The sequence below is a fragment of the Pongo pygmaeus genome, chromosome 2 (genome assembly GCF_028885625.2).
Source record: "Pongo pygmaeus isolate AG05252 chromosome 2, NHGRI_mPonPyg2-v2.0_pri, whole genome shotgun sequence".
Taxonomy (NCBI): domain Eukaryota; kingdom Metazoa; phylum Chordata; class Mammalia; order Primates; family Hominidae; genus Pongo; species Pongo pygmaeus.
In genome coordinates, this window is record NC_085930.1 from 98760517 (window position 1) to 98785477 (window position 24961).

A 24961-nucleotide genomic window follows, 5' to 3' on the forward strand; every position below is an offset into this window, starting at 1 on the left:
TGCCCATTTTAAAGATAAGATGACTGATGCAGATGGGGGATATGTTTTTTGCCTATGTTCTCTCAGGCATCAAGTAGCAAATACAGATGATGAGTCTAGGTTTGTAAGTCTCTTAATTTGTCCCTTTTACTTCTACCGAATTTTGCCCTTTGTATGTTTGAGGCTAAAATTTCAGCTCATATCATGATGTGGTCCCTGGCGCTGCCTTTTAAATATGTTGGGTAGACATGATTTCTTCTTTTTTTTTTGTTGAGATGGAGTCTCACTCTGTCGCCCAGGCTGGAGTGCAGTGGCGCAATCTCTGCTCATTGCAAGCTCCGCCTCCCGGGTTCACACCATTCTCCTGCTTCAGCCTCCTGAGTAGCTGGGACTACAGGCGCCCACCACCACGCCCGGCTGTTTTGTATTTTTAGTAGATACAGGGTTTCACCGTGTTAGCTAGGACAGTCTTGATCTCCTGACCTCGTGATCCACCTGCCTCGACCTCCCAAAGTGCTGGGATTATAGGCATGAGCCACCACACCCGGCCAGGTAGACATGATTTCTAAGCAACAGAAACATTCTCAACATGCTGTTGTCTTGTGATTGGTGACACTATTTTGATCTTTAGTTCCAGGGTGCTGCTATGTTCCTGCACTGCTGAAGAGCTTTGGGTCACATCAGCTTTGCTATGGGTTAGGAGATGTTAAAAGGGAAAGGGTGAACTGAACACAGGCCTGGATCCCTTGGAGGGAGCCCTTCATTCACACATTTATTGAAGGTTTCTTTTGTGTTTAGCATTGAAGAAGCAGCGATTAACAAGGTGAGCAAGACCCCTGACCCCCTGGGGCCTGGCAGTTCTGAGTAAACAGACAATTACAAAATGGCACATTCAACATTAAGCTAAAACTTACAACAGGCACAGCCAATCAAATGTGGTTACCTTGAGCAAGGGTCAGTGTAGCTGGAACCTGAAGGATGAGGACCAGTTAGCCAGAGGAACTGGGATTAAAGATGGTGTCCAGCAAAACAAGGAATATAAATAAGGACCCAGGATCAGAGAGAAGCAGGCCCCTTCTAGGAACTGAAAATAGCTCAGAATGGCTGGCGTTAAGGAGTTGGTAGAGAGAGGGTAGAGTTAAGATGACATAAGATGACAGAAATGGGCAGGAGGACTGTCACACAGAACTTGGGAAAGAGTTTAGACTTTATCCTATACGCAGGTAGTCAGGGAAGGATTTCAAGCAGGGGATGGACACAGATTCTTGTTTCCTCCCCGTGCCTCTAAATAAGGATCCTAGGCTCATACCACCTCCTACTCGCCAAACAAATTGAAGAGAGTATGTGTGCCTCTGAGGCCAGCTCCATCACAGCACTAGCTCCAGAGCTTATAGAATCTCTTAGTGACTAAAATAGGGCTCAGGGTAAGGAAATACCAGCCCTGCTGTTGTCCAGAAAGGGTCGGGACCCACCCAGAGGATTTCTAAACAAAGGCCAGCTGGTTTGAATTTGGTGTGCCAACCCCAAACCAGGTTGGGACCATGTGGCTTCTGGGTTCCTGATGACAGGTCTGCATAGTGCTAATTAGCATGCATTGTCACTCCTGCCTGCCCCACCCTCCTGGCCTGGGTCAGAGCCTTTCCCATCCCAGGGGAAACAGGGCCCCAAAGGAATAGGCTGTGAGTTTCTGTCCTAGTTTGAGACCTGGGAGCAGGGCCTATGTTCACCTCTCTCAGCCATCAGGCACCACAGTTAGGGAGACCCATTTGGGATGCTGCTCTAGCAATGCTCCTAGGTGGTTCCTCTTAGAGGCATGGTTGGAAAGGACAGGTTTTAAAAAGGATTGCCAGAGGACAGGGAACACGCCACATCCATAGTTATCATCTCTCCAAGCATGGAGGCTGCAATCAGTGTTTGATAAGAAAGAAAACATTTCATCTCTTCTTTAGTAGGCAAATCTTGGGCTCTACGTAAGGGGTCTTGACATAGAGGACAAGCTAAGAGGGGTGCTACTATGTTAAAGTAGAGAGATACAACCCAATAGCTCCAGACCTTTAGGATACAGGGATGAGTGCTTTGCAGTGTCAAACAATTCTGTTTAGGCGCCTGTGCTCCTGGGCCCAGACAGCATCTTGCAGGAATTCTTCTTGGTTGCCTGTATTCACATCTAATCCTCAAAGGCAGCAGTAAAGCTCTCTGATTTGGATTTTCCAAAACAGTGCCAAGGGAAGAAAGATGAATTTAAGGAGAAGGGTGGGAGGGACAGGTTATTAGGATAGAGAGGGAGTTGGGGGAAAACAATCGTACATTTGGAAAAGGACAGAGCTGAGAAATCATCCCCACTTGGCCTTGCTTATCACAGCCAAGGTTCTGAAAGATTACAGAAAGCTGACTTCTCTCCAGAGTGACAGACCCACGGCCAACTGTATACCCGACACCTCCACAGGGATAACTAGCAGGATTCTCAGGCCAAACGCATGCAAAGCCAACTCCCGACTTCCCTTCCCAAATCCATTCCTCTCCCAGTTGGTCATTCCCATCTCAGAAAATGGCACCACTGCCCAGAGAGGCCAAAACATAATTATCCTCCATATTCATCCTTTCCTCACCCCACCCCATATGTAATGCACCATGTTCTTCTGGTCCTATCTCTAAAATAGATCTAAACTCACTTCCCAATCTCCACTGCTTCACTACTCCAAGATGCCATCATCTCTCACCCAGAGTCCACAAGAGTCTCCCCACAAATCCCTCTCCCCCTTGTCTAGGCTCCTCACAGCCATCAGAGATTGTCTAAAAGGTTGCAGCAAATCATCATCTTCCTGGTTAAAATCCTACAATAGCTTCTATTTAGAGTTAAAATAAAATCCAGATGTCTTACCCTGACCTCCAAGACCCTCCCTGAATTGGCTCCACCTACCTGGGTGACCTCATCCCTGCCATCTCCCTCTTGCTCACTGTTCAGGCTCGCTGGCCTTCTTTCCCCACCTCTCACATGCCAACTGTGTTCCCCTCCTCAGGGCCTGTGCACTTGCTGCCCTCTGCCTGGGACACCCTTTATCCCATTTTCCATGTTTGGTTCCTTTTTGTCACTCAGGGCTCAGCTCAGAGAGGCCCTCCCTGACATTCCTGTCTGAAGTCACTTCCTCTCCCTTCACCCTGCATCAGTCCCTTCAGAGGACTCATCCATCATTGGATTCTCACTTGCTTATTGTGTTCTCTCTAACTGGAATATTAGTTCCATGAAATGATTCAAAAATCCCCACCTTGTTGGGAGCAATATTCCCAGAACAGGGAGGGCAGGTATGCAGGAGCCATTAGTAAGGCGGGAACATTCACTGAGGTCTTACTGAGATCCACCTTGCCTTTCTGCATGTGGGCCTCACAATGGCCCAAAGCATGTGCTCACCGTGTAGGGGGAGAAACACAAACTCAGAGTCAGTAATCTGTCCTGGATGAATTCGAATCCAGGTTCATTTGATTCCAAAGCCTTTGCTCTGAACCACTGAAGACACTGCCTCTTTTGCTGCTGGGAAGGGACAGGAGAGCAGCTCAGAGCTCCTCCCCCAGGAGGGTAACTCTAATGGGCTATTTGTGTATTGTAGCTGGGGAACTTTAAGGATGGGGATGGGGCAATATATGACTGTCCTCTGAGCAATGAGCAACAACAAAGATCTACTCAAACCCCAGTCTATAGTTCCAACTTATATTTCACTATGTAGACCAGGGATGCAGATGTATAAAAAGGTAAAAAAAGATAAAAATTTAAAAATAATATTGACAGTAACAATGTATGCTGCAAAGCTTATGCACATTTGATTCCAACTCATTAAAATTTAAAATCTTTCTGAGCCCTTTTTTTTTTTTTTGGTTTTTAAATGTCTTAGTATAAGTTTTAGTTAACAAATGATGGATAATAGGAAATCGCTAAGGGCTAGAATCTGGCTGTAACCATAGACACTTCCCTTGTTTTCCCTCTGTATTCTCTCAGCTGGCCACTTTCCCTCTCCTTTCCCTCTGTTTTTTTCCTGTTAAATTCTAGGTCTTGAATGTTTATTCTCTTTTTTAATGTGCTTTTTTGGACTTCATATATCATGTAAGAAAACAGAATCAGCAATCATTCGGTAATTACCAAGGAGCAATTAATGCTGAAATTAGCCACCTATTACAAATGGTCTGCTCATTTTTCTCTATAACATCAATTTATTTACCTTATTCCCTTGCAGAGCTCCTTCTGTGAACTCTGGCTTACAAATAGTGCATGCGATAAACCATATGCAGCACAGTGCTTTCTGTTTCTGAGATATTACCACCCTTGGGGACTTTTAGAGTCTTTTGCCTCAAAGCTGCCTGAGCATCAGAAGCTCCTGTGGTGAATCATTAAATACTCCACTTTGCAATGACCAGATCCGAGGGTACCCGGAGTCTGTCCTCAGTGGGCAGATCCTAGCTGTCTACCTCATATAGTGAGGTCCTCCTTCCATCTTTGGAGTGATGGGTGTAGCTTCCTTTAAGTCCTTTGAGTCTTTGAGTCTTTCCAAAGGCTCTTCCCACCTTAAGCAAGGCAGGCGGAAAACCTGAGAGCCAGTACCAAAATTTCAGTCTCCAGAGGGTGCCAAGGTAAGAATGAGATTTAGGAGGGCAGTGAAGGTGATGCTGTGGCTTCCCTGGTTTGTATTCCCTATGAGCAATGGTGTTCTTGGAAGACGCTCCCAATACTGTGTTCTGTGTCATCTTCCTCCTCCTCCCTGTCAAGATCACACACTACTGAAAAAAACACGTATTTCTATAGAAAAAGGTACAATCTAGAAACAGCTTCCCACCTCCCTGTCTTCTTCGACTACACAAAAAACAAGCAAGAGGCCTGTTGAGTGCTAAGAGCAGAAGAACCCATATTCATGGTGTTGGAGAGAATGGACATTGAGGGCAGGGAGCCCAGTGGCCTTGGTGGGAGAACCGCACTCCTGAGCAGAGCTCTCAAAATCAGCTTGAGCCTCAGATCAAGGGACACATCTTTTCCTTTGTGACTATGACTACATTTTGATTTCTAACTCTATGTTAAAAATATAAGAAAAAGAAGAAAACAATCTAAAGGTACACACTGGGGAAACAGGAATGCTGTCTCTTTCCTATAGCTCTGTGGCTGCACCCATCACACCTTACTGTGGTTTCTCCTGGTCTCATCTTATCTACAGTCTTAATGTCCCCAACTCTGAAACATCAGGACCTGAACCATACCACTGTGCAAGCTGAAGCAGTGCCATTTCCAGAACATACAGGCTGGGCGTAAATCCCAGCTCTGGCCTTTGTTAATTATGGCACATTGAAATCCTTTCTCGCTCTCTAGTTTTCTTTTCCTAGATTACCTCAAATGAAGAGAGATATGTAAGAGTTCTCTATGAATCACAGCTTTCTCCTCTCCAAAGAGAAGCAGCCTCACATCTGATGAAGAGTTCAGGCTGGGGCTTTGGATTACCTGGGCCTGAATCCTAGCTCTACCGCCTCTTGGCTGGTAATCTGGAACAAGGTGCTAATCTTGCTCAGCCTCAGTTTCCTTCTCTGTAAACAAAAATAATGATAACAGTACCTCATAGAGCCTTTGGGAGGATCAAAAGAGGTAATGCACAGATATACTCTGTTCTATGCCTGGCACTTAGTGAGCAGCTTGTCATCCTTAGTTGCTGTTTTACAGTAACAGCAAGCATCACCATCTTCACTGCCACTCAAAATCTCTGATTCTAAGGAATGTGTGCAATGAACTACAAAAAGGTATTTAAATAGCTGCTGTTTGTGCCTTCCTTCACCTGTCTTAAAATAGCAAAATGTTTTAATTGCCACTTTTCTCCTGCTGCCGCCTATGATCATTCCGGCCTCATAAATGTGAAGCTATCTTTTGGGGGACACTACATGTGGAAAGATATAATGAGGTTAATAATCTTTTTATTGAAAAAAGATTAGGAGCTGGACCTTCCAGGAAGTCTCAGGCCACCAGTTCTCTTTCAAATAAGGAGAGAATGACCTTTAGCCCACAGAAAAGGGGTAAGCTAAGCAGACGACAACACATGTGGCATTTCCATTGGACCTGACGATGACTGATCGGTTGAGAACCCAAACATGGAGGCCCTTCTTTATTTGCACAGCTGGAAAACACTCCATTAACTGTGATTTTTGAAGGAGAATCAGCCAGTGCTTATTTAAAATCTTGGCATACTGAATGTTAGAGAAGGTCACCATGGCTTTGTGAAATGCCTGGGCTAGTCGGTAGTCGGCCCTCTTTTCTGTTTTCCAGTTCACTTATTTTTGAAATAGTGTGAACACAGAACTTTAAATTCCACCAGCCATTCTACAGTGGCAATGATTGTTTTAATGTATTTAAAATAGCTTGCTGCTTTGTCTCATTAGGGTTGGTTCCCTCAAGACAGGACCTACTTATGCATAAAATGAAATAAACTCACAAGCTCCAGGCCTCCCTGGATTTTGCTGGTAGACTGGAGGAGGCAGAGAACTACTGCAAGGGGTACGAATGTCCCCAGACGTTCATTTCCAGAGGAAAGTGTCTGAGATCTGCTAGCTAAGAACTGTCTCCATGGCTACCAGACTCCCAAAGAAGAAGTCCTGCACTGATAGCAGGTCCTTGACCACTAACTCAGGGACAATGTGAGAGCCCTCATGATTCTTGCTCCCTCCCAGGGTCATTCTGTGGTCAGGCCCAGTGGGTTAGTTCTGCCTCCCTGGACTCTCCTTGGGTCTGCTCTGGTCCCTGAATGCTAATGCTTCATTTCACTGCAGAAGTTGGCTGAGTCAGGGTGAAAATATGTAAGGGGGCCCTCTGGACCTCATGACACTTGAGATGAAAAATGTTATGCTGCCTCCATACTGTAACAATCTGAGACTATAAACAATGATTTAATTAATGACCATAGAAGAATACTTGCTCACCGATGTTACGTGGTCCAAAACCCCTTAACTGACGCAACGTGAAGCCAATGTTTATATGGGCACAGATGACTGGAATATCACATTTTGATGGCATTGCTACTTTGAAGAGTAGCAAACAGTGACATTCCCAAGGCTCTTTACATAGAAGCAGAATGAGGAAGGTGAAACTATCGAGAGGGGCTGACTCTGGTAGGAAGGGAAATAACTGGATGTGGACAAGAAGGGAAGGAGAATTATTATGGAATCCACAGCCTGTCCAGCCAAGCAGCTACTATTACCTCCTTGGATTTTCTGCACTGCTGTACTCAGAACTTATAAATCCTAAAGGCTATATTCTATAGCCAGGCCCTAAAACACTCTGAGTTGACTAAACTGTCTTCAAAAGGATGCCTCAAAGATTCTTATAAACAATGACTAAAACTAAATTATGGTGTAATATTAGTTGATTAAGACAAGACTTCAATTTGAGTAATTTTCATCAGCTGGACACAGACAGTGGTAAAAACAATAACCCATGACTAAATGCATACTAGCTGATGGAAGAATTGCAATCTGATGTGGCAAGAAATAACAGCAAATTTTTTTAAAAAAAATTAAAAAATGGAAAGGAACTCTTTTTTTCAAGACCACAGAATAAAGGAAAAAATGGGAAAAGTATAGCTAACTCAAGGTTTTTAAATGTCAACAAAGTTCCAAAACTAATTTCAAGAAAAGCCTCTTCACTCAGAGGAAATCTGGGATCTACTCGGCCTCCCTCTCCTCTGCCTGTGTTCTTCCTATAGTTCTCCCTGAAATGAGGCCAAACGAATAACTCTGAGACAAGCAGAATTATTGATACCTTTTAGTGAAGAAAGCCAGACAATGAATGAAACACAATTGCAGAAGGTGTTATTTTAGACCTTCAAGGATATGTTAAAAACTTCCATGCAGCCCTTCCTTTTGTAGATGAAGAAATTGAGCCTTGCTTAAACGACTGTTCAAACAGAAGCAGATAATTAAAGAAAACGCCAAGCAAAGGGAAAGATGGGTGCAGGTTTAAGAGCCTGGCTGTTCACCTATTCTTGGAGAACTTTCCCACACTCCCATCCACAGTGCTGAGCCCTCCCAGAGCATTTATTTCTCCATGGGCTTCCTCTCACCACACCCAATTCAGCAGGGAGAAAGAACTGGCCCAAGCTGGGTACCATAATCTCTTCAAGGGGGTGAGGAGGAGGACGTGAAATCAGAATTTAGATTTGCTAGTCAGCCTCAAATGGAAAAGACATGAATACTCCTTTCCGATATTGTGCCTTGCCCACACACAGTATTGTTGCGTGGATGGATGGGCATGCATGGTATGGGGTGGGCATTACTGGCTGTAGGCATGCCATAGTAGGGAAGGTCTATCTACAGAGAAGAATGCCACGGACATGTCAGAAGAAACTGACAAGGAATCGAAAAACAAAAACACATCTTCCTTCTTCCTTGTGAGACCCAAGCTTCCCTTCCCACCAGGGTTCTCAGTCACTCCCCTCTCTCCAAAATGCCCCTTTTTTTAATTTCAGGGAACAACTGTGGTGGCTTGCACCTAAAACAACTTTGTCTTAGGCCATCGAAACTGGAGCTAAGACCCACAAACCCTTCACTGAGTCCTCTTTTCTCCACTAATGTCCAAACACTGGAACTTTTATGAAGGATGGCTTAGGAGACCCATTTAAAGCAGACCACTGAAATCCATCAATAACAATCTACTATGCAACAGGACCTACCTTCCTTTATTAGTATTTAGAGTCAACTTACCTATTTTTTCAAACATCAAAGGAGCACCCACTCTGGTACGAGGCTGGGCTGTGTCAGAGCACCCAAGATGAAATCAGAGTCAAAGGCTGCTCTCATGGAGCTTGTAGCCTCAGAAGGGAGGCAAAAAGGACCCAGAGATCAACATAACACAAGAGAATAACTCAGGGCACTTACATACCAGAGCCAAGCTACCAACTTTATTTCTATGGCATCATGTCATGCCCACAACATGTGTGAGGGGAAGGTATTGTCACTACCTCTGCTCTGTAGATGACATGACTCAGATCTACCCAGATAGGTTTGGTAACTTGCACATAGTTGGTGGATAGTGATTGCTCGACTTGGATACAAGGAGTCTGGACTTTCCTACCTATTAACTTGCTATGCTTTGCCTTCTTGGCCGTGTGTAAAATGAAAAGAAGGCCTTCACAGACTGGGCAGCCCTATTACTTCCTTCCCAGTGCTGTCCCCAAACTATTTGTTTCTGACATGCAACAGGGGATTGGTAATCAATTAACCTTATGAATATAAAATAGCTAATTATTATTGAGCACTTATTATGTCCTAGTATTGAACGAGGCACTTAATATGCACCATTTCATTAATAAGAATTAAAGGAAGAACTGGATACAAACTTTCAGGTAGACAGAAGGAATGAGTTCAAGAGATATATAGTATAACATAGTGACTATAGTTAATAACAATGTGTTATATACTTGAAAATTGCTAAAAGAATAGATTTTAGGTATTCTCATCACAAATAAATAATAAAGACGTAAGGCAATACATATGTTAATTAGCTTGATGTAGTCATTACACAATGTACACATACTTCAAAACATCACGTTGTACAGCATAAATATACATAATTTTATTTGATAGTTAAAAAATTAAAGGAAGAATTATTACCATTAGCATTTTGAGTATTAGAACATTGAGGCAAGTTAAAGTTGACCAACTTAATTAGTAATGTACGTAAAGTTATAAGAACATATCAAACTAAAAATCTCAGTGGCTTAACATAAAAGTTTATTTGTCATGAACACTATTTATAATCCAGTGTGGGTTGGCAGAGGCAAGGGGCAGTGAAAGTCATCTGCTCCATGTGTTCACTCAGGGACCCAGGCTGATGAAGGCTGCTGCATCTCATGACTGTTCTGTCTGGACCATGTACCTTCAGAGTTCACAAGAGCAGAAGAGAGTACCAACACCACCACACTAGCTCTCAAATGCTTTAGCCCAGAAATGACTCAAGTTGATTTCACTCACGCCCTATTGGCCAGAACCAGTCTTGAAGCCCCACCTATAGGCAAGAAGGCTAGGAATGATGAGAGAGCATATGCATATTCGAAGCACAGTAAATGTCTCTGCCATAGTAATTCTCCCAAGGCTACTCAGCTACTAAGCAGAAGACTGGAAAGGCTTAACCACTCCACTTGACTATCTCCTCAAAATTTGGCACTGGGCGTAGGGGCTCATGCCTGTAATGAGGCCACTTTGGGAGGCCAAGGCGGGCAGATCACTTGAGCTCAGGAGTTCTAGACCAGCCTGGCCAACATGGCGAAACCCCGTCTCTACTAAAAATACAAAAATTAGCTGGGCATTGTGGTGCACACCTGTAATCTCAGCTACTCGGGAGGCTGAGGCACAAGAACTGCTTGAACTTGGGAGGCATGGTCTGCAGTGAGCTGAGATCGAGTTACTGCACTCCAGCCTGGGCAACAGAGCAAGATTCTGTCCACAAAAAAAAAAAAAAAAGAAAGGAAAAGAAAAAAAATATATAATTTGGAAGAAACCGTTACAAGTCTATTGGTAATCACTTAGATACACCCAGACTTTATCTTAGAATTATTAGAACTCCCTACTTTCTCGTGAATATTCCTAATTCTGCACAAGTAGGTGGAAGTTATTCAGAGCCGAGCACATTGGGAAGACCCACCTTTGTTGGCACAGGCCATCCACTTTAGATTGTCTGCAAACGCAGCCTCTCGTCCAATGAGGTATGTGAAGATGCGAACCTGAAGGGAAGACAAATGCATGGCTGAGCAGCATTCACTTTTCGCCATCCTGCACAGATCACATACATGGCTCACACACATGTGGCTTACCTCTTTAATGCTCCATGCTTCCCATCTGCAGGAACATATTTAAGACATCTGAAGTACAGTCAGCTAGAAATGTATTCAAAATTGGTGCCTTTGATCTTTTAAACCATATGGCACTGGTGGTGGTTGTTTTTCGGTGTGCAAGTCATGACAGAAGAGAATAACTGGGAATGGGAGACTGGCAGTCTCACGGGCCTGGGCTTGCTCCACACATATGGACAAGGATCATCTAAGTCTGGACCAAATCCCCAACCATTTTCCCCATTCACACAGGAAATGCAGAGTGTGCTCTTTTTGGGAATAAAAATGCCCCTGAAAGACCCTCGACATTTCCCTCCAATGGTGAGGACAGGCTGCAGACACTCTCTTACCATCTGTGGTGTCTGGCATGATATTAGAAGATAATTAACTGGGATGAGAGACACAGCCTGTGGCCAGGAGATCTATGGGGACTCTTTCTAGTCTTCCTAAGCTTTTGGTTCCTGAAGAGCAAAAAACATATGTAAAAATCTGGCTTTCTTATTTTCTATTGGTTTCTCAACCCTCTGAGGTCAGAACTCTTTGAAACAAAGTATGACCTACCTGCCAGATGGTACTTAAGGTTAAATGGAAGAAAGATAAGGAATGAAAAGGTTAAAATCCTTTAATTCAATTTAAAATGGTATGTGGGTCAATGCTACACAGTCCAAACAAAACCCTTCGGATGGGCCATGTGCAGCCTGTGGCCACCTCTTTGTGACTGAGGTCAGTGAAAACATGGCATTAGATGAATGACACTCAGCAGGTGGTATCAAAGGCTTTACCAGGTGATGTCCTTCCAGCTCCTCTAGTCTGATGGGTCAAGTGCTCCTACTGCTCCTCCCCAGCCTTTGCTACAATTGTGGTTAGCTAGTATTTTGTGTAGCTGGTCTGTGAAGTCGATCTGCTCCACTAGAGTATCCACTTGACTAGGGAAGGAAGGGATGTGTCTCCTTTACCTGGCTGGGCCCTGATGGAGCGCTGCACTTGGAACATTGATACTCAATACATGAAGAGATAAAAAAATATAAACGCTTACAGTGGATTGTAAAAATGAATATTCTGTTTTAATTATGCATATCCTCTAATCTGGGCATTATAACTTGAAGGCTAGTTGTGAGGTAATGGTTTCTTCCCAATCTAAAGAGATATGTAAATGCACGTTATTATTATGGAATGTCAGTCTGTGCTCATCTGTGCTTGGTAAGGCCATTACTTTATTTATCACAGCTCCTGCAAGGGGGCTTCCCGGGTGGATGGGCAGGCAGACAGACCTTTCTCCAGTTCTCTGGCTCTTCTCCACACCATTCCCATCAGAGTCACATTTGGGAGTGAGGATACGGTTTTTGTTTTGTTTTGTTTTTCAAATTGGGAGATTCTGGCTTCTCTTGAGGGGAATAGAAAGCAAAGATCCAGTTGAGCACGGTGGCTCACACCTGTAATCCCAGTACTTTGGGAGGCCGAGGTGGGCAGACCACGAGGTCAGGAGACCGAGACCATCCTGGCCAACATGGTGAAACCCCACCTCTACTAAAAATACAAAAAAATCAGCTGTGCATGGTGGCATGCATCTGAAGTCCCAGCTACTCGGGAGGCTGAGGCAGGAGAATTGCTTGAACCCGGGAGGCAGAGGTTGCAGTGAGCCGAGTTTGCGCCACCGCACTCCAGCCTGGTGATAGAGTGAGGGCCCATCTCAAAAAAAAAAAAAAAAAAAAAAAGCAAAGATCCAGCCTCATATTGTCATATTGCCAAAAGTGATTACCATTGACCCTCCTTCATATAGCTGCAAGCCCTGTTCACTTTCTCTGCCTGTCCACTGTCAGCACTTAACTGAGAATCTCTGATTGAGGAGAGAAACTGAGGCCCAGTTAAGTAATGTGTTTTGCTTCATTTCATCAAAGTTGCACCTCATGAAAGAGGACTGCTAAGACCTCAGGATAGCACTGGTATCTGCTTTCAACCTTTGGGAGATGCTGGTTTGGTCAATACAGAAGATCCCAACAAGCTCCAAGGCCCAGAGCCAGCACCCACAGAATCCAGGACGAACTGGAATCAAGTCTCTTGAGACCAGACCCATGCTTTCTCATAAATCTTTGTCTTTAATTTCAAATTTAAGCTCTTTAAAGGGGAAACACTAGACCGACAAAAACTTGTATCCCCACTGACTCCTTGGCAAGCAAGAAGCATAAGAGATGCCTCTGAGGAAATGAAGCTATGAGTCTATCTTTATAAGCAAAGATCTAACACAAAACAACCCATATTTTTGAGCAAAAGTAACTGTGAGTGCCAGCCTCCTCTGCTGTCTAGATGAAGAGCCTTCATATAAACTGAGTTCTCTTGGAGACATAGTTAAAACTCCAGAACAATACAGTGAATCACCAGCAAAACTTCTACAACTCCTAATTTAAAAGATGGCAACCTATTTGGAAAACCAGTAGAATTGTGCCAAACTTCAGATCAGACATGGCTGCTTAAGAATAATTATGCTAACAATAACCACAATAATGAAAACCATCACCATGTCCCCTACCTCACCGGCACAGTCCTACCACGATCACCGTCACCACTGTGGCTGCTACAATCAGCACCATCCCCTGGGTCAGGTAATGTGCTGAGGGGTTTATGGGTATTATATTTGTTTCACTGGTTTGTATGTTATTTTATTGCTTATGAAAGAAAATCAGAATAATGTTCAATTTTTCCATTGATTTGTAGTCCTTGGCTCCCAGTACACTGACCTCCTTATCTGAGCAGAAATGGCATGAAAATAACTTGTTGCATGTCTGCCTACAAAATAAACATAATCAAAGGATGCTGGGTTCACGCCCCACATCTCTCACAATAATGCCTTTCGGCTGACCACAGAAGAAAAGAGATTTTAAAGTAGGAAATATTTCGGAGAGAAATTTAATAATAGCATTTTATATTTGCAGGTTTTTTTTTTTTACACAGTAATTCCACCCTTAGACATTTATCTTATAGCTGGGATAACAAATAAAATGCTTACGGGGACTAAGAGGTAACAAAAATGACAGAAGTGGTAGAAAAGAGTACATATTTTCTGGAAGCCCTAGAATTCAGATTTAGACATTTTCAAAAATACACAATTAAAAGTACAAGGATGTTCACCTTCATTACTTGTAAAGGTCAAAAACTGTTAAATTCTAAGTCTTTCTTGATAGCTGACTGGCTAAAAATTCATGGTACATTCATGTAGTGGGCTATCCGGCAGCTATGTCCTCATCCATGATGCACTGGTAAAGGTAAAAAGCAAGTTGTGGGTTTTGTGTAGCATAAAATTCTATTTTTTTCTAAAAGTGGCCTCATACTTTTTATTTCATAAATTTTATACCATTTTACAAATAAACTAGCATTGTTTTAATAATTAAAGATCATTTTAAGTGAAAAGAAAGTAATGACATTGCTACTTCCTGAACAATTCTGTTACGACACAGGAAGAATAAACATCGCAGTGAAAATCAAACACAAAAATGAGATGACATGTGGAAATTAAGTCCTGGCCTTGCATATTCCAGTTAGTGCTGCCTTAACGCTACTGCTCATTTAACTGAGAGCAAAACCTCTGTGAACAACAGTCAAATTGCTCCTAATTTCCATCATTAACAGATTCTATACCCTAATGGATCTTATTTCCAACAACTGGAGTTTCTTCCCTAGGAAGCACCACATAACAAACTTCCAGTGGTCTGCCAGCTGCTTTTCAGATGCAAGGAGTGTGAAACAGAGCCAGATCTGGGGTGGTCCCGAAGGCCAGGTGCACGGCACAGACAACCATGGGAAGGTGCTGTGGCATAGTTCTGGCATACACCAGAGCTCCCCGGAAAGCCAGGCTTTCATGCTCATCATCTGCAGGAATGGAGCGCACCACTTTCATTAATGCAGCTCAAAGGCAGGGGTAAAAAAAAAGTCTGCATCAGCCTCTTAGCTCATTTTGATCTCCCACTTAAGTTTGGATGGTCTTTAAATGTTCTACAAACCCAATTAAGCTTAATAAAATGTTAAGATGTAGACTTTCAAAGTTCAAAGTCACTTACTTTAATCTACTTAGTATAAAATTTCCCCGATGGAATAAACAAAAAACTCATCCAGATTTTTTCAAAAAACCGATTATGCTTTTTACTCACATAGAAGCAATCCCCATCAGAAACTGAGAGGGGTACCCTTCTTCTTAACCTTTGGTGAAGATAGATAGTGAGTTTGTAAAGACAATGAATCAGATTTTCTCCTTTCTGCAGCCATTAAAATTAGGGGAGGGAAGTGGCTACCAGGAGAGTTACATGGGGCAATTGCATAGACAGAAAATAGGGGGCTGCTGCCTGCACATCTCCCTTCAATAATGAAGAAAGCTTGTGCTTCCGAGAGAGTCCAAGAGGAGTAGTTTGTCATCTATCACGTGTAACTCATGAGTGCCTACCATATGCCAGGGACCATTCTTGGTGCCAGGGCTACCATGGGTAAACAAAATAAATTCTGCCCTCACGGACTTCACATTTTCTTGAGAGGGAAACATAATAAATGGCAAATTCATATAGAATGTTTATGTATTTGTTGGATTAAATGCTGATAAAGAAAATAATGCAAAGTAAGGTGATGGAGAGTGATAGGGGACTGCATTTTTAGAAAAGGAAGATGGGAAGGTCTTCCTGATAAGATGGCATTTGATCAGAGATGCAGACAAAATGGAGTGGGGGAGAAGGAACAAGCCATATAGCTAATGGGAAAGAGCATTCCAGGTGAAGGGAACAAAAGGTACAAGGTCCCTGTGACAGGGAAGCTCCAGGGATACTGAAGGGGCTCGTGTTAATGGAGTGTAGTCACCTAGCAGAGGTTGCAGGAAATTAACTTGGAGATACAATGGGTGCCACATCATGTGGACCCCTGCGAGCCACTTTTTCTTTTTTTTCAGGAGAGACTGAGTAGAAGTCTGACATGAGCTGATACATAATGTAAAAGTATCATTCTGGCTGCAGGCTAGAGCATAGGCCATGAACAGTGCACTCAACCTGGCTGCCCATTCCATTATCCTATGATAATCTTATAATTCTGAATGCCCATGTCCCATCCATAGCCATAGAGAGTAAGGGTAGAAACAGAGGTAGTAAGTAGGAGGCCACTACAATGTTCCAGGTGAGAGATGACTGTGGCTCTGGCCAGGGCAGTGAGAGTCCTCAAACTTCACAAGGCATCAGTATCACCAGGGGCCTAGAATCACATGTTGAAGGTGGAGTCTTAGCACCCACCTTCCCGAGATTCAGAATAAAGTAGGCCCAGGGATATACATTTTAAAAAATGCCCATGGGGCCTGACACAGGTAGGCTAAGGTCAACACTTTAAAAAATGCCACCAAGCAGATGAAGTCTAAGTGAGACCAAACATTAAGAAATCACTGGAGCCATTTCCAGGAAAGCTATTCCTACAATTTACTAAGGATTGAGGCAAAACTTTAAGGAGTTTACAATCCAGTGGGTGGTTAAAAAAATAGAGAAGCTGGATCAAAATGACATTTTTTAAAAAGCTTGTGTCAACCGAAGAAGGCAGGATCATGAGACATCAGCCAGACTTGGCAAGCAGGATTAGATAACTATACTTTCCTCTTTCCCCAAGAAAGGGCAGATCTGTACCCTGCTGTCTGTAGCTGCTGAGCTGGGTCTTCACAATCTTTGGAATTATAATAATTCCACTCTTGCTCCCAGATGCAGAGGAAAGGAAGGTTTGGAGATCGAGCACTTATGAGCCTCAAAAAACAGTCTATATTTTTATAGAAAAAAGAAGGTAATCTTTTAAGAAACATTTAACTACAAATCCATTCCTTCTACCTTTAAAAGCAAGCAATTTATATGAATTATTTATGTCAGTGTCATTTGTTACCAAATCTGTTCATTACCTATGGGTGCCCACATTCATGGGTTCTAAATTTTAATTTAGCTAAGTGGCAGCCTCCATATTAGGCATGCCTTCCTGTCATCTTCCTGTCTTCTCACCTGCTCATGTCCTTTTGGACTCACTGCCCAACTCAGTTATTCCCTAAAATGCTTCCAGGATTTCTCAAAATGATGAATGACTTCGGCTTTAGAAAGGGGTCTCCTGACATCTTTATGTTTTAAAGTCCATTTACAGCTAATGGATATGTTCTTAATCTGTAACTTCGCAAAAGATATTACTAACCAACTTTTTGTTATTTGCTCATTTCTATGATTTCTGGTACAGAGAAGCATTTCTGAATAAAATCCTTAATCTTTAAGCAGAAGATAAGGGTTGGAACCTGATTACTCACATAAATGCTTCATAAATCATTGCCAATATTTATCTTCATGAAAATTCTACAAGAGTAGAGATGGGCTCAGAGAAGGCTGACTCCAAAGGAAACAGTTATATTGAGCAGGCTGCTTTAATCTAGAAGCCATCATGCTCCTAATAAAAGAAGAAACATCCTTATCCAGAAGGAAGAGAAAGGCAACCATGGTAACGCTACCCTGAACAGCAATAAAGTGGGATAAATTGAATTAAATTACAAAAGTAATAAAATTTCAACAAACGAATATCATAGATCATTATGAAAAATGGACTGTCACCTTAGGGATGCTCCAAGAGTCTATATAATCTCCTTTTTCCCAAGCACAAGTGCCTGATACCTCATGTGTGGTATTGAAAAAAAAAATTCCAATTCAGAAAAAAAAAATTGTTACTTGTAATCTTCTGGCCAAAGGGATAAAAGTCCAGTTTTATGGCCATGTGTTTTGTCAAGGTGAAGGAGACAGGTGTTTCTTGGCCACCCAGAGACTACGACCTGGGGTTGGTACAATGGAACACGAGATTACATACAGCTCAATGGAGCAATAAGAAGTCAAGCTGCAAACATCCTCAAAGGTGTGTGATGCAATTTATTAGACTGTCCAGCTCCACTGAATTCATTCAGAGGACAGGGCCAGTGTATTAACCATGTCTTTGGATTTTTCTGTAGTATTATTGCTCTGATGTCTGAGGCCTTATGACCTTGGAGGTACTCCCCCTCCTAGGGTTAGCTAATTCCTGGAGATAGTAAGCAACGGGCCTGCAAGTGCATTTGTGATACACAAACCAACCAATCCACAGCCCATGCCTCCAATCACCTCCCTTCATGAGGCTCTCACACTCGAGGTCATACCACCTGCCCTAATCACCCCAGGACCAGGTATCGGACAACTCGGGGCAGCCCCTCTACCCCAGTGCCCACTGAGATGACTGACTATCCAACGCTAAGCCTGGTTGGCCTGCTTTACCTCTTTCTTCCCATGGAAAACACAATAAAGGCTCCTGCCCTCTAGATCTCTCTCTCTGCCCACTCATCTTGCCTTGGCACTTCCCTGTGTGTCCCTTCATGGTATGGCATGCCTTCTGCTTCTAGGGAACTATGGATACAATATACTTCTTCCTTCATGACAGTCATTTCTGTGTCTGTGTGCCTTATTATACCTGACTAAAACAAATTCCAGGTATTCTTAAAACAACCAAGTATTATTTGTTCCAGGTGGGTCCAATGCTACACTTACTGGCTTGGTGATCTTGAGAGAGGTATTTAAACCTACTGAGCTGTGCATGCACCTCCCCCAACATGGGGATCCTCCACCCACCCACCTCACATTGGTAATCAACAGCAAATGAGACAATGGATGCAAGGACGGGTCAGAAGCATCAAATCCCATTCAGTTAGAGTTGCATCCCACTTGCATTTCAGATAACTTGCTGCAGTAAAACTAAACAAACGCGGCCAAGGAAAGCCAAGTCTTCCATCCATAGATACTTCCCTCATCCTTCCCAGAAGTTTGGTTGAAAAGGAAGCTGACTCCTGTGGGTGAAGAATGGGATTTTTCACAGGTGTGGGTTTTCACAAGCCATCCAAGGATAATGGGGTTGACAGTTTCTAACATAATCAGGAACACTAGAGCTATAATAACAATTACAACTTTTTTAACCCTTGGAGAGTCAAAGGATCCACTGAGAACTTGGCAGGGGCTATAAACCTTCTCCTACCCCTGACTTCCTCCCCGCAAAATCCAAAGGCTATATACTCACAATTTCAGATAAAATTCATGAGAGTTGGGGCATTTCCTCCACCAAAACCCAGACCTGGATTGTCTAGAACATCTGGCTCCCAGGTTAAGAACCCTTGTCTTATAAATCTCTTGTATTTTGCACTATAAATTCCTCAAAATCAAAATGGTTTCTTTGGATGATCAAGATGGGCCCTCTTAGTGGATGTACTCACCAAATTGAGAAAGTTCATTTGGTCATTTACATGCCCATTCTGCAACAGTTTTGTGCAGAGCAGATATCAACTATTCACATTCAGATCCAGAAAAGTCATATCAGAAGTGAGTCCTCTACATGGAAGGACATTGTGGAGAAATCAGGAGCCCTGAGACAGAATAGGCATCACTGTGGACCTTGGGTTTTTATGATGCACATCACTTCATTAAGACTTTGCATGACCACACGTAAAGGAGCAGGGATGGAAGGGACAGACAGACAGAACTGAGTCTGTAGAAGCCAGCACAGTGCTTGGCACAGGGCCAGCACTCAAACACTTGTTGATTGGCCAATACCATAAAATCCCTGTCTGCTGATACTAGGGATCCTGAAACAAAGCTGTCTCCAAGCTTCAGGCTGCTGGACACTGCATGGCCTAGGATTTTTATGGCTCAGAAGCCCCGCCCTGCTTCCCTTGCCCTCCAAAACACCGCTCTCAGCCACAGCCATGACAGCCATTTGTTCATAGGTATGCCCCATCTTTCAAGAAGGATTACAGATTCAATACCATGAACAAAAAGGCAAACTAACATGTGTAAAGCCATCAAATTAACCAAAAACAGGTCAGAAAATTGACTTATGTCAAAGGGGAATAAATTAATTGTTCCACAAATTGGGATGGTGATGGTTATGTTCATAAAACATCATGGGGCTGTGTCATTCTCTAGCTTAAAGCCCTCCAGTGCCTTCCCACTGTACTTGGAATACATTCTAAACTCCTAACACCACACCTAAGATGCCCTAGAAGGTCCAGACCTTCTCCTTCTGGACCAACTTTCTAGACTTTCAATCCACTTCTCCCACTACATGGAGTGCCCCTCACCTCCTGTTTGCATGGCTAACCCTCTTTCACCCTAGTTACCCTCATCCTCATCACCCCTTTTGTTTTCTTCATGATACTCAGTATATTCTTAAGTTATATTAATGGTTTATTAGTTTACTTATGTTTATTTCTACTACCAAGCTGAAACACAGATGTGAGAGCAGAAGGAGGCACCTGTGCCCAATTCAGTACCTGGCATGCAGTAGATTCTCAACGAATATTAGTTACCCACCTTTTCTATCCTTCTTTTCACAAATTTGGGAAATTAAAGGAAGTCAGCATGGGACATACTTGAATTTATCAGCATAGAGCTCATTCCTTCATTGCGACTCTATTTTCAATACTTTACTATTTTTCCAGACTGATCTGTTATCAATCAGTTGAGATTTTACTTTCTCTATGCTCAGTTCCCATGATTTCTTTTTCTCCTGAAGCTCAGTGATAACATATGAGGAAATGGAGGTATAAAAAAGCTCTGATCTTTGTTATTACAGCCTCATAGTCAGGGACCAGAAAAAAAGGTATCTTATGCAAGGCCTCCCATGGATGGAGGATCGGTATTATAATATCTTTTCTTAGGTGCCAGCCTCTTGATTCTAGATGGAAGCCATGCAAAGATTGAAGCCAATTGTATTTTAAACAACTGCCTGCTTCAGGGATTCCCTAGTAGGGAAAAGATCACATCTTAAAATAGCAATGTGATGGTTGCTATTCCAAGCAGCTTTTAGTGGAAATCTCTCCTTTTCCCTACACTTTGTAACAGTGGACAGATGGCATCATTTCATGGAAGCCAGAGCTGAGTGGGTGGACAAGTTGGCAGAAAGCAGTGGTTACCAAACAGGGCTAAGAATTGGATACCCCCATATTGAGAATCTGAGTCTTCCCTCAAATGAGCTGTGAGGCCTTGGGGTAAGTTACTTGATTATTTATTTATTTATTTATTTATTTATTTACTTATTTATTATTTTTTGAGACATAGTCTCACTCTGCCACCCAGGATGGAGTGCAGTGGCTCGATCATGGCTCACTGCAACCTCTGCCTCCCAGGTTCAAGCGATTCTCATGACTCAGCCTCCCAAGTAGCTAGGACTACAGGCATGCACCACCACATTAGCTAATTTTTGTATTTTTAGTAGAGACGGGGTTTCGCCATGTTGGCCAGGCTGGTCTTGAACTGCTGGGCTCATGTGATCAACTCGCCCCGACTTCCCAAAGTGCTAGGATTACAGGCACGAGCCACCACACCCGGCCCCAGCACTGTTTGAAGTCGAGGCAGACAGACTGCTTGAGCCCACAAGTTCGAAACCAGCCTGGGCAACATGGCAAGCCCTCATCTCCACAAAAAATACAAAAATTAGCCAAGTGTGGTGGTACTCGCCTGTAGTCCTAGCTACTTGGAAGACTGAGTTGTCGGGGGCAGTAGTCAGGGTTGCAGTGAGCCGAGATCCACCACTGCACTCCAGCCTGGTGACAGAGAGAGACCTTGTCTCAAAAAAAAAAAATTAAAAAATAAAATAAATTTATATGAAAATACAAAGGAATGAGAATATCCAAAAACTCTCCTAAAAAAATAGGAACAAAGCAGGACAATTATCTCACTGGCTATCAAGGTTTATTGTAAAGTATGGTAATTAAGGCAGTGTGGCTTTAGTGTACAAATACACATATCGTCCAGTGGACCAGCAAGTAAAACTCCAAAGCAGACCAACACATACATGGATCCCTGATTTACAACAAAGAGGACATTGCAGAGCCTGGTGAAATAACGGTCTTATTTTTTTATTTTTCTTATTTTTTTTTTCTTTAGATGGGGTTTCACCATGTTGGCCAGGCTGGTCTTGAACTCTTGAGCTCAAGCTATCCACCCACCTCAGCCTCCCAGGGTGGCATTGAGCCACCTTGCCCAGCAAGTTACTTGATCTTTGTAAGTCTCGTTTTCCTTACTTGTAAATTGGTCAACATCATAGAACCAGAATGATGTTGTGAAATGGATCAAATAAAGTAAAATGTTTGGGACTTGAGGGGCAGGGAGGATTAATTCTGCAAAGGAAGAGGGGTCTTCTAAGAGGAGATCTCCAAAGGTGCTCTTTGCCTAGGCCCTAAAGAGAGAAAAATAGAACAGAGAAACAGGGAAAGGTCTGAGAGTATGACGCCTGATGACATGACCTAGGTGTGCCCCTCTAGGCCTTAGAGAAAAGCTCCTCTTCCTTTAATGCTCTCCCTTCCCGCCATTCACCCCCACCCTGAGTTTGTCTCCCTTTGCCTCCCCCTGCCTCTGGATCAGTGAGACCCCAAGGGCCCACATCAGGGTACACAACCAAGACCCACTTGGCCTTGGGCACAGCTGGAGTCCTCGTGATTTTCTCATTGGGATTTGGGGCCAAAGCCCCACAGAAAGAAGCCACATGCATCTGGAGAGTGTCCCCTCTTGTACCACCCTGCAGAAGCAGCACAGCAGCAGGTTACAGGTCGAGGAGTCAGGAGTTTTGGATTCTGCCCAAATCATTCTCAGACTCATGAAAACCAACAGCTGTTGTGAATTCTAAGACAGCACAGTTGCCTTTTCCCAAGATTCTTGTCATTTCTATTTTCCCAACCCATCCTCCCTGTCACCAGGAATTAGTCCAAAATAGCAGTTTCCCTTGTCACCTCACCTACTGCCTTCTGGGACTTCTGTCAGTAAGAAAAGTCAAGGACTCGTCAGACAACTGGAAGGATATTGCTGAGGACAGTGTTCACTCTGTTTTACCTGTGATTCTCCAAAAGGCAGACAGGTAGGGACATAGCTCCTTGTGGAAGGGGCAAGGACAGATCAGAATGACTTGTGGGTTTTTGGTGATCTGTACGAGCTCACTCTCTGTATACCAACCTCTTGCCCTTCCAGGGACTCTAATAACCCAAGATCCTCAACTCCCACTATGGAAGCATGCCCCCCTGGCTGAAGACCCTACTGTAGGAAGCTGCCAGTAGGACTTCAGTGAGCAGTAGACTCAGGTGAATAGGGTGGGAAGGCAAGTCAATGTTCCTGAGAATTTGGGGGGCAACCATTATCTTCTTTTTGAGAAGCCCCAGGGAAAGTTTATTTCTTACCTTCAGTCAGTAAAAGTTGTATTTTATCTTAAGCAATCATTGTGTCTTAATCTCGCAGACTGTGATTTGTACAGCTGTCCTGGTTCCCTCTTTGCATGTGCAAACTGGCTCAAGCAGAGGGCTCAAATACCCCATCGGAGACTAGGTGTTCTGTGGCTCCCCTGTCTTTGGTGTCCTTTTCTCCTTGCTACTGACAACTGACTTGTGTTACCTTTTCTGTTTTATGTTTCCCATCCACCCACCCTCCCACCTAGCCTTCCATCCATCAAGTATTAACTGGAAATACTAGATACTAAACATCCTGCTCCGTGCTGGAGGCACAATGGGGAGGAAAAAATCCATATGGTCTCTGCCCTTGTGGAAGTTGTAAGCTCTTGAAATACTTTTTATAGAATGGGGAAGGCAAAGGAATATGAAGAAAACATATGTATTTCTTTATACATATCTAAAACTAAATGTAAATAGTGATATATATATACACATACATATAATATATATAACTCCTCATATATATATATATATATATGGAGAAGGGCCTGTCATTCCAGAACTGGGTCGCTACTGCACCCTCCACACAAAGAGCTTGGTTTCCCTGAATAGGACACATGCAATCTTGGACTCTATGGCCCCAGCTCCAGTTGATAAGGAGGATCATGTAAATGCAAAGTCATCCTATTCCTTTTGTAAGCATAGTGCACTGGTAAGATGAATATTTGAGGCCAAAAGAATCCCAATGTCTTCCCCAACTGTTTGTTCCTAGAAATAACCTTGCAGGCACTCTCCATGTTATTTTTTTTTTTTTTTTTTTTTTTAGACGGAGTCTCACTCTCCCTCTGTCACCCAGGCTGGAGTGCAGTGGTGGGATCCTGGCTCCCTCCAACCTCTGCCTCCCAGGTTCAGGCAATTCTCCTGCTTCAGCCTCCCAAGTAGCTGGGATTACATGCCCACACCACCATGCTCAGCTAATTTTTGTATGTTTAGTAGAGATGGGGTTTTGCCATGTTGGCCAGACTAGTCTTGAAATCCTGACCTCAGGTGATCCACTCACCTCGGCCTCCCCAAGTGCCTCCACGTTCTTTTCTTCTTCTCTGCCAAGTCTTTTTTTTTCCTATTGAGACAGTCTGTCACCCAGGCTGGAGTGCAGTGGCATGATCTCGGCTCACTGCAGCCCAAAGCAATCCTCCCATCTCAACCTCCCAAGAAGCTGGGACTATAGGCATGCTCCACCACACCTGGCTAATTTTTGTATGTTTTGTGGCGATGAGGTCTTGCCATATTGCCTAGGCTGGTCTTAAACTCCTGGGCTCAAGATAGCCTCGGCCGCCCAAAGTGTTGGGATTGCACATGTGAGCCATCGTGCCCGGCCCCAAGTCTTACATGTAAGAGAAAAGCAAGAAAAGTTAAGTAGTACTGGTCATACAATAAGTGGGAGAAAAAGGCATTGTGACAGATAAGGGCTGAAGAAGGTAGGATCATATGGGATCATAGATCATTCTTGTCTTCAAAGAGCTTCCTGTCAGTAGAGAAGCTATAAACCCACAGGCAGAACTTACATGGAAATGTATAGGGATGATGGCAAAGGGTGCTCTGCAAGGGAGCAAACAAATCAGGGAAATGCAAACCAAGAGGAACAATGTATTTTAAGAGAGAATAAACAGTCTTGAGAGCTGGCCTCTATCTTGTTTCCTTACTCTCATAGTTTTGTTTATTTGCTTGTTTGTTGTTTTTCTAGGGTCAGCATTTTTCATGGGGATCAAGAGAGGAGAAAGATACCATGTGCTGGAACTGAGTTGACTTTTTCAAAATATGTTTCCTTCAGTTGGGAGACTAGAGACTGATCAAAGACAATGGCTCTTATGACTGCAGGAAGTTCTGCAATCTTCCATTTTAAACATGGCTTTTTGGGAGACTAGAGCTCTTC

At 43.3% G+C, this 24961-nt stretch overlaps 1 protein-coding gene across 1 annotated transcript in view; it reads right to left on the reverse strand.

Moving 5' to 3' along the window:
• CACNA2D3 (calcium voltage-gated channel auxiliary subunit alpha2delta 3) overlaps positions 1 to 24961 on the reverse strand; it is a 924385-nt gene that overhangs the window by 300439 nt on the left and 598985 nt on the right. The window contains exon 12 of the mRNA XM_054481187.2: positions 10637 to 10715. Within this exon, the coding sequence (XP_054337162.2) occupies positions 10637 to 10715 (79 nt within the window). The remainder of the gene's footprint in view (positions 1 to 10636; positions 10716 to 24961) is intronic.